Source organism: Carica papaya, chromosome 5 (genome assembly GCF_054855325.1).
Source record: "Carica papaya isolate Zhongbai chromosome 5, ASM5485532v1, whole genome shotgun sequence".
In the NCBI taxonomy this organism is placed as follows: domain Eukaryota; kingdom Viridiplantae; phylum Streptophyta; class Magnoliopsida; order Brassicales; family Caricaceae; genus Carica; species Carica papaya.
In genome coordinates, this window is record NC_142313.1 from 16819136 (window position 1) to 16829016 (window position 9881).

The following is a 9881-nucleotide window of genomic DNA, read 5'->3' on the forward strand; positions in this document are numbered from 1 at the left end:
GTTGACGTTAGTAGACTAATCTATTCATTGGTAGGGCATTTCTTCCTGTGACCGCCTTTCCTACCAAAAAGCTAACCCAACCAAATCCTACTTTTTTCTAGACTAGACCTTCGGGATTTTTTTAGGATTAATACATGCATTGATCCAGTCGAAGAACCTGCTCCAGAGCGACTACTCCGCCTAGCCTATCTTCCTGCCCGCCCCGGGTTCTCTCTGCTTGGATTCCACAATCAATCCCAGATCCATCCATTTGAGGGAGGTCAAATTCCGCGCTCTTCTAATTGCTTAGAAGGGTTCAAGAAGCCCTTCCTTATTCTGAAGTGGGCTCATCGAAGCCCTATTAGTTCTGTATATTCAGGAAGAGGGCTATCAAATGGTCGACTGCGAAACCCATCAGGGTTCAAAAATCGTATACTTGAACGATGCCCTCTATCGGCGATAGTTCGACGGACTACTTTTGCGATGTCTGTCACATGACGAAGCTCAGCAAGCCTTGCAAGAAGTACATGCTTGACTAATAGGGGCATAGTCATAGTGGTTTGCTGGGTTGGTTTTGCTCTCTACCTTCTCACGGGGGGATGGAAAGAAGAGAGGTCAACTGGAGTGGAAGCCAAACGACGGGGCCGAGAATCTGTGATCGATCCGAAGAACCACTGCCAGATACGATTCTGCTCCCCCTTCGTACTACCAAAAAATGAGATTCTTGCCCGGCTTAAGAAGGCTGCGGTGAGAATGAGGATCACTTCGGAACTCTAGGAGAATGGGCGTTTTAGGGCGGGATCTAAAAGCTCTCCAACGTCTTTCTACGCCTTCGGCCGTGAGAGGAGAGGGTCTTTTGGCTTCCTCAGGGCCGTGTGAAGCTTAGCTTGCTTTAGCAGCCACGTGATGATTCAAGTTCGTGGTAGGCGTAGGAGCTGGGCGAAGCTCAGGTGGTGATGCAAGTGCGCGGTGAGCGTAGTAGCCCCCTCGGGCATGCTCCTTGTACAACCAAGCGAAGAGCTAGTGAGGGCCGGAATGGAATATCGTATGTAGTGTAGAATTGGATCTGAAGCTCTTTACTAGGATTGGAACAAGCGAGGAACGAGTGACCACAAGCTCCGCTTAAGCGCTCGACATGCAGTTAGCTCAAAACATGTTCATCATGTGGCCGAGCAAAGCGCACCTGTGTGAAGCAGCCTAGCATCACTTTAGATAGAAGCAGAATGGATGACTTACAACTGAAAGTCAGTTCTTCGGATCGAGATATCGTACGACGTAATGGAGATCTTGGTCTAGATCTGGTGGTTCGCGGAATTTGGGACCTAACGATGTTCGGTTCGTCACATGAACGGGAGCGACCCTCGTCTTTCCCTTTTCGGGGAATGGCTGCAATCACAAGCAAGTGATTGAATGAGTGGGGGGGGCTTCGAAAGCACATGCGGGATAAGCAGGTCTTTCAGGAGACGGTCTAAAAAAGGGTCCGATTCAGAAAGAAAAGAGAACTCTCAACAAGCTGGAACTAATCAAGATCAATAGGAGCTAGAAAAAAGGGTAGGTTGAATCTATTGACAAAGTTCATGCCACGACGATCTATATGGAAGGGCACTTTTGTTAATGCATTCCTGTCGAAAAAGTGTGTTTTTTTTCAACTCCGGCTCCGGCGCCTTTTTTGAAGACTTTTTGTTTCGCCCCGGAAGAAAAACCTTGATTTGGTGCCCCTCCAAGATCCCCGGAAAACTCGGGCTCGGGGGGGCCTTTGCCTTCATTTCTTGAAGAGCACGAGGTCACCTCTTCATCAATAGAAAGAAAGGCCAGAAAGCATTTTGTGAATTCCCCCCAGAATCCAAGAAGAAAATAGCGGTCAGTGATGAGGGGGCGGCTCTCTTGTGATAGTCATTGTGAACTCATTCCATTTTTGGAGGATTCGTTCCCTGTTCCTGCGGCTGAGAAGCCTCAAGCTCCGCCCCCTTACTCAACTTCTATAAAAAAAAGCCCTTTCCCCTTTTCATAATAATAAGGTAAGCTCCAGAACCGGCGGAATTGCCCAATCCTATCTTTCCTTGAAGTAAGCCCGGAGCAGGAGAAACTTCTACAGCTAATTCAGACTAAACTCGGTCACTTGGCAGGGGGGTTTAGGAGGTCTTTTTGAGCGCATGTTGATCATTTCGAAAAAGCCGGTTTCGTCTCATTTTCCGGAAAGCCAGTCATACTATTCCACTTTAGCTAAGCTAATGATGAAAGAAGATCTGGATTTTTCTGCAGATGATGATGTCCACTCCTGGCTCGATGCGCTTAACGAAAGGGAACTCTCTAGATTCAGAAAGCATTTCCTTCGTAATTAAGCCGGACCGCCGACGAATAATAGGTACCCCCACCCCAGCCAGAGTTAGTGAGCCGTGTAATAGGCGACCATTTCGCGCGGTTCGGGGGGCACTTGAGTCAGCCACCGGCGCCCGACTGCGTCTTGACCCCTATCCCATTTTTGGGCCAATTCCCCCTTCGTACTACCAAAAAATGAGATTCTTGCCGAATCCGAGTTTGCTGCTCCAACCATTACCAAACTCATACCTATTCTGTTTAGTACTTCAGGTGCTTTTGTTGCGTATAATGTAAATCCCGTAGCGGATCAATTCCAACGAGCCTTTCAAACTAGTACTTTTTGTAATCGACTCTATAGCTTCTTCAATAAACGCTGGTTCTTCGATCAAGTTTTGAATGACTTTCTAGTCAGATCGTTCCTGCGTTTCGGATATGAAGTCTCATTCGAAGCTTTAGACAAAGGTGCTATTGAGATATTGGGCCCTTATGGTATCTCGTACACATTTCGACGATTGGCCGAGCGAATAAGTCAACTTCAAAGTGGATTTGTTGTGCGAAGAGTGCGTTATGACCCGTGGCCGCCTGCCTGGTGGGGGCGGCTCCTCCGTTGTGGGTAAACGGGAAACCCGACTCTACGAACCCGAGGAAAGGCTGCACAGCAGTAGTAAGGGCGTTAAGACCGGAGCTTTTTGTAGTGCTAGCAGGAATGCAAGTGAATGAATCCCATCCCCTAGCGAGTGAAGTGCTTACGCCCCTGACGAGATAAGGGCGAGCAAAAGAGCCCGTTCTTCCATTTTGAGATCTTTAGATTCGTAAGATCATGAGAGAGTCTCCTTCCCTTTACTAATCTAATATCAAGTCAAGGGGGCTGAAAAGCTGTTGCTTGCTGTCTACTTCGCGAGCCTTCACTGCCCCCTTCTGTAAATTCCCTTCTTTCGTCCGTCCACGAGGCTGTAAAAAGAGAGATAGGGGCGGCTATCTAGCGGGAGTCGTTTCGGTTGTATGCCACGGGGTCCCTATGGACAAGGGGACAAGTGAATCATCGCTTTTGGGCGCAGGCATCCCTCTACCATCTATCCCATTGCATTCCATCGTCTCGTATTGTACTGTACCGTATCAGACCAGATACATCTATTGATTGAGAGAAAGGGAGAAAACTCGTCTTATAAATTCTTCATTTTGATATTGATAGGGATCCCCATTCATTCCGTCACTACGGATTGATTGTCCCTACCTAACTACATGGTAGTGGTCTAGGGAGCGCAATTGCTAGAGCACGGGAAAATGAAGAGTAATGATTTCAGCAAGAGCAGCCGGACGGACTACTATAGTGAGTCTAGTGACTACTAGAGTAGAGTTGAGTCAAAAGGTATGGTATAGCAGCCTTTCCGAGCGAGCCTCTGGGATCTCCTGTAAACCCCCATGATGTGGTAAAGGGAGGATATTAGGGGAAGCAGTGAGTGGAGATTCCCCTGCAGAGAGCCGGATGAGGGGAGACCCTCACGTCCGGTTCGGAGGGCGGGGATATCCCGACCCTACTATCATTATGCCTTTGCAATGTTACTTGGTTCAACTCTATTTGTGACCTTTTTTCGTATGTGGGACTCTCTATCTTCTTGGGTAGATAATCGATCGTCTTTCATTTTGATAGTGAGTAGTTTTTATAATAAGTCAAGTCAAGAATAATAATCGAACTGGAGGAGCTTGCCAGGATAGCTTGGTAAGCAAGCAACCAGGCGCCAATTCCCAGTTCTTTCTCTTCTCTCTTTTTTAGTTTAGTGACAGCTCATCAAAACAATTGTCCAAGATTGCTAGATCGAACACGCGACGCGCATAGTCTTAAGTTCAAGAGCGGGTTGTCTCCTCTTCAACATTTCTACTACTTCCTTGCCTCCCCGGATCTCCTTGTTCTCTTTCAAGATTTTCCTCCATACTTTCGCCGCCTTCTTCATCATCTTGTTCCATCCTTCAGGGATGTTCGGTAGGTGTCCGGGCCTCCTCAAAAATCCTTCCGACAAGAATGCTGCTTGAACATTGTAAGACATTGAACCGTCTCGCTCTTGTGAACACTGATCATAAGTCAGTGGCAAAAGCCGCCGGAATCCTCATTTTTTGTCCATAAGCTCTCCTCGCTACTGTAAGAATGAAAAATCTCTTTTTATACACTGGCGCAGATGATTACCCTTAAGGCACCGATGGACCAAGGCCTTCGTCTATCACCCGAATTTCTTGATTCACGGCGTCGAGTATTTGCACTTTAGATCTCGTGACTCGACCTGTAGATGGCGAGACCGCCACCCTCGGAGACGTGATCTTCTCTTATTCACTTGTGCTGGTGGCGGAGAGGTCGGCGCCCGTGTTCTGGCTCTGGGGGGGTCTTCCCTTTCTCAATTATGACGTACTAGGTTAGGTTGCCGTCTAGGTCTCGGTCGGGGGTGACTTCAGAATTCTGGTCTCATTCTTCCCTTCCCTTGATTCACGATCCTTGCAGCTGAATTAATCCCCCATGTGTTGGGACCTGAACCGCGGTGGTGCTCTTCTACAGCTTCTTCTACATAGGTTCCTCCACTTCTGGAATTGAAAAAGGAAACCTTTCCAAACCCAAACAAGATCAAAAGAACTGATCGCTTTCTACAATAACAAAATAGTTATATACTAGCCATCTTTTCTTTCTATGAGAATGCTGTAGGACTCCAGGAATTTTGGAAGCTGAACATGCTCAAAAGATGCCTAAAGCATTTCGCTTTGATCATTCGACTGTCCGCCGAGTGAAAGGGCTCCTCGCTAAAGAAAACCAAAGTTCCACTCCAACCAAGGAAAGAGATAGATCACATCTTGGCCAAATGCCAATCCTCCTAGTTTGAAAGAGAAAAAGAGTGGAGTTTCGAGAACGAGAATCATAGATTTTCTCATTTCTTTCTATTAGTAAGAAGACACTAAGACGCACCCACTACACACCACACACTCAGACGACTAGCGTGGTCCTTCCCCCATCGAAGAGCCACGTATCCAGGGTTGACCACATCATCACTCTTTTCTCAAGGTGTGGCCACGGTCTCAATTGGGTCAGTGTTCAGTGTGAAGTATGTCCAAGCTTGACAATAGCAGTGGAGATTTTGAGTCCCTCGGAACGCAACTCCCTTTTGAGGTGGAAGACAAAACAGACGGATTCCACTTCATAGGTACCGTTCACGTCACGCGAAGGCTCGCTCAGAACACGTACCAAGCTTATTAGAAAGGAAGAAAGAGGAGTGCTCCACTCCGAAAGAGAAGGAACGGAAAGGGCAGGCGGCATCTCTCCGTCGTCTTCACGGAATTTGGAATCTGAATGACCGAAAAAAGAGAGCCGAACTCTCTTTGTTTCGGGATCGGAAAGGTCGGCCAATCAGGATCAAAGATGACTGCCTAGTGGCGACGAGCCCACTCACTAGGAGGACCCGCCTTTCAGAAAAGATAGACACAAGGAACGAAAAAAAGAACTGAAACGGTATCCTCGTACGGACTTGACAGCTTCAGCGTACAAGGACCCGGGCTGAGACCAGAACATAGAGCGCATCACCATAAGTCTCAGGAGGGGTCATCCCCGTGGTAGGAAAGACATCCTAGTTCCTTACCGCAAATTACTGATCCAATCATTTGGAATCCAAGATCACCTACTAAGAATAAATCGACTACGTTCAGAAGGAGGAAGAGAAGGCACCTAAAACATAATGCAAATTGGGGGCCTTATTCGAGAAAAATAGCCAAGGTAAGTGGGGAAGAGTGCAAAAAAGAGCTATTTTAGAGCAAAGCAAGAACTAGTCCCAAATTGGGGAAGACATCTGTAGTTCTTTTTTTCTGACCCACGACCCAACGGTCCTATTTTAAATATAATGAAATGACAAAAAGACTGAAATACTCCTCATTAATAAATTAAGACTTAGACTAATACCCATCTACACTCCCCTTAAAGCTGGAGCATATATATCAAGCATCCTTAGCTTGGAACATGGGGTCAGCATCTGAGGTTTTAAAAGTGTCTTAGTAAAGATATTTGCTGACTGGTTCTGAGACTGCACGTATGGTGTCATAATCTCCTTACGGGCAGCCTTCCCATGAAAATAATGGCAGTCCGCCTCAATGTGCATGGTCTGCTCATGAAAGACTGGATTGCTGGCAATACGAGAAAGGGCCCGACTATCACAATATAACCGCATGGGCTCTTCAACCAAAACAGAACTTTCAATTCTTGCAACAATGATTTAAGCCACAATAATTCACAAACAGTATGGGTCATAGCTCTTTACTCTGCCTCAGCACTAGAACGAGCACCTACACTTTGCTTTTGACTTTTCTACCTTATAGTGGATCTCGTATTTAATAGAGAACCAGCCCAATCAGCATTTGACAAACTTTCAATACGCAAATTCCCATAGGGCTTATGCAACAGTCCTTGTCCGAGAGCTTTCTTCAGATATCGTACATATAATAACTTCCCAGTGAGGAACTCGAGGGGTCTTCATAAATTGGCCGACTACGCTAACTAGAAATGCAATGACTGGACGAGATCGGTGAGTGGGGTAGGAAAGGCTATATGCTTCTCATTTCGGTATTGCATTTAGAAAAGATGATGGACGAGAAATGGTAAATGATTTTTTGGGCTTGATAACAGGTTGTCCACTCCACTCTTTTGGGAAGTCTCCCTCTGGCTGATCCTGATGGATTGAATTACTACTGACCTCCGTCTGGTTCCTGATAATGTGTGTATTTACCCACCAACAACTTGATTGACGAACTGGTCGTTCGCATATGTCACTGATAGCTAAGCTATTCGGCTAGATCTCGAATCGATAGACCACTAATTCCTTTCTCAGTGGGGGGACATTCCTCTCATTTCGGAATCAAAAATGCGTCCTAGATTTGGCTATCTATCATCATCAAGAAGGCCTAGCCAATTTATTTGTCATGTCACGACAGTAGCTTTCAGGTTTGCATCTTTGCAGCACAAGTATCTGGTACAAAGCATTGCATTCTTTAATCACAGTTATGGCGTGAAAGGGTTCGTCACTAGATCAACGGATACATTTAATTCATCACGGCGGTATTAATGAGAAAAAATGAGAAAAGAAGAAGTACCACGATCATGAAGGAATAGCTCGACCCACCAAGATGTATACTTAAGTTGATTCCGACTTTGACGATTGTCGAATCCATATAAATACAGACAAATCTTAGCTACGAAAGCAGATGCATTGAGTAATCCCATCTGAACAAAAATGAGAGTTTCTGAACTTAACACAGTTTATTATATAGATGCGCAACCTATAAAAGGATAAACTATACCTGATGTATTCGATTAGCAGCGCTAGATGCCAAAAAGCAAAATAGTGCGACGAATAACATAGAGAAAACTCTATTTAAGATTCTTAGTTCTGTAATTCATTCGCATAAATGAACAAAAAAAAGAGATGTGCACGAAAGAAGACCTTCGCAGAAGCAAAACCCATTAACCAATGGTGGACCCAGGCTAAAATAAGTGTTGTTTTGTTCACTTTTCTTATTCGAGATTGGGTTGGTGTTCAGTCTACTTTCGTACAAGATTGAAGATCATGCTTCGCATTCCAAGTGAGATTGCCAAGAGAAAAGGAATGAGGGGAAGAATCGACAAGGAATCTATAAAAAAAATCATGAATGAAAAAGCGTGATGAGAATTCTCAACCCGAGATGTTAGAAGGTGCAAAATCAATGGGTGTCGGAGCTGCTACAATTGCGTTGGCGGGAGCTTCTGTTGGTATTGAAAATGTCTTCAGTTCTTTGATCCATTCTGTGGCGCGAAATCCATCATTGGCTTAACAATCATTTGGTTATGCCATTTTGGGCTTTGCTCTAATCGAAGCTATTGCATTGTTTGCCCCAATGATGGCCTTTTTGATCTCATCCGTATTCTGAAAAATTTGAAAGCATTTTTTGCCTTTGCAAAAAAATGAAAAATCCAATCCAAACATATACTTTTAAAGATGGAGGAGCTTTACCCAAGAAAAAAGTTACTAATATATCCCATTTTAAGAAAGTAGTTGAGAATAGAAAAAATTCTTACTCAAACAGAAGTGGAGCGAAATGCTTCCCTCCTTTGTAGCACAATACGAGGTCTGGTCCGCATAATGAATACCTAGATCTGGCTGGGAAATAAGTACTTTAACCATTTTCTTCTTTTTTCAAAAAAGTAGGGTGCGCCACATGGGAGGCTGCGAATGTTAGCAGAATCAGAGCTCTTATGTAAGAAGGCAGGGACTTTTTTTCTATTTTTGATAGAGCAAACTAGGTATGAAATGACTCTTATGATAAGGAGAAGAACTACTAGCCAGCTTAAGCTCTATCATTTGCTTACTTACTTCATTCATTGCCGAAAGAAAAAAGAAAGATAAGAGCTTAAAAACTAGCCTTTTTCAATAAGATAAGCTTGCCTGCCTCTTTTCTTTCTCTAGAGCCTTCAAACTAAGATAAAGCACTGCCTATGAAGCACTCTAATGGCTGAACTCTCAATGACTAGAGGAAACACTCCTACTCCCACAATAGGAAAAGGGCAAGAGCACTATCCAATTTTCTTATAATGTAAATAGTGGGAAAACACTTTATGGTCTAGAAATTGCAATTGGAAAGGCTTCAACAGGAAGAGCTTAACTTAAGACGTCTACTAGCTTGGCTGGCATGACATTGAAATAAGGGGCTTAGCTTAGAATGAACATTGGGTTTACTCGCTCACTCGATGCGCTTACTACTAGAGCTAGATGGGTTTAGCTTTTCTTCTCCAAAAGGATCAATGGGAAAAGAAATTGAACTGGCTTAAAATCTCAAATAAAAGAGGTTAGGTCCTTTACCTTTGACCTATCCCTCTTATCCATAGCTTGCTTGAAAGAAGACTAATTTTGCTAAAGAACTAACTTGCGCATTGGCTGGGAGATTATCTAACTATTTCGACTAAGGGGAGAGCTGGTCTTATTGTTAGACACAGTATTGCAAAGACTTGCTCTCGAGTGTGGACCTAAAGTAGAATTATGAAACTAAAAAGAAACTCTAGAGAACCTCTCTAAGCCTTCATCAAAGAATGAAAATCAAATTCTCTAAGATTCAGATATACCCCGTGCTGGGAGACGGATTCCCCCAAGGTCAGAGCTAAAATGCAAGTACCAATGAAAAAAGATATTTCTTTTAGCCTAATGCTTCTACTTGTCTTAGATAGATCAATTGGATCATAAGGAGGTTCTTCAAAAAGCTCTTTCGCAATCTTATTAAGAGGCTCCCCGCAATCGCACAGGCTGCTAACATGCGGGTGGGAGCTGCAAGCGCGGAAAAAAAATGTGTCCTTGACTACTTTGACAAGTAGTTTATGATCCAATGAGGAAAGAGCCTTTGGTTTGAGAAGCAGTGGTTCTGAAGCTACCCCCCACCAGATGGTAAAGCCAAGTAGAATACAAATAAAGAGTACGAATCAATTATCCTTACAATAAGGATAAACAATAGCATTCGATAGCAGAAATTCTTTGATTCTCTTGCTTTTTCGGTAGATATCTGCAAGTCCAGGCTTTCCATCTGGCGAATGGATT

The 9881-nt window shown here is 44.3% G+C and overlaps 1 protein-coding gene across 1 annotated transcript; it reads left to right on the forward strand.

Moving 5' to 3' along the window:
* Positions 1–7962: 7962 nt before the first annotated feature.
* On the forward strand, positions 7963–8226 carry LOC148253797 (ATP synthase subunit C family protein). Its single transcript, XM_088220218.1, is given in 1 exon segment — positions 7963–8226. A coding segment is annotated over 1 exon segment (258 nt). The 5' UTR covers positions 7963–7968.
* Positions 8227–9881: the final 1655 nt, after the last annotated feature.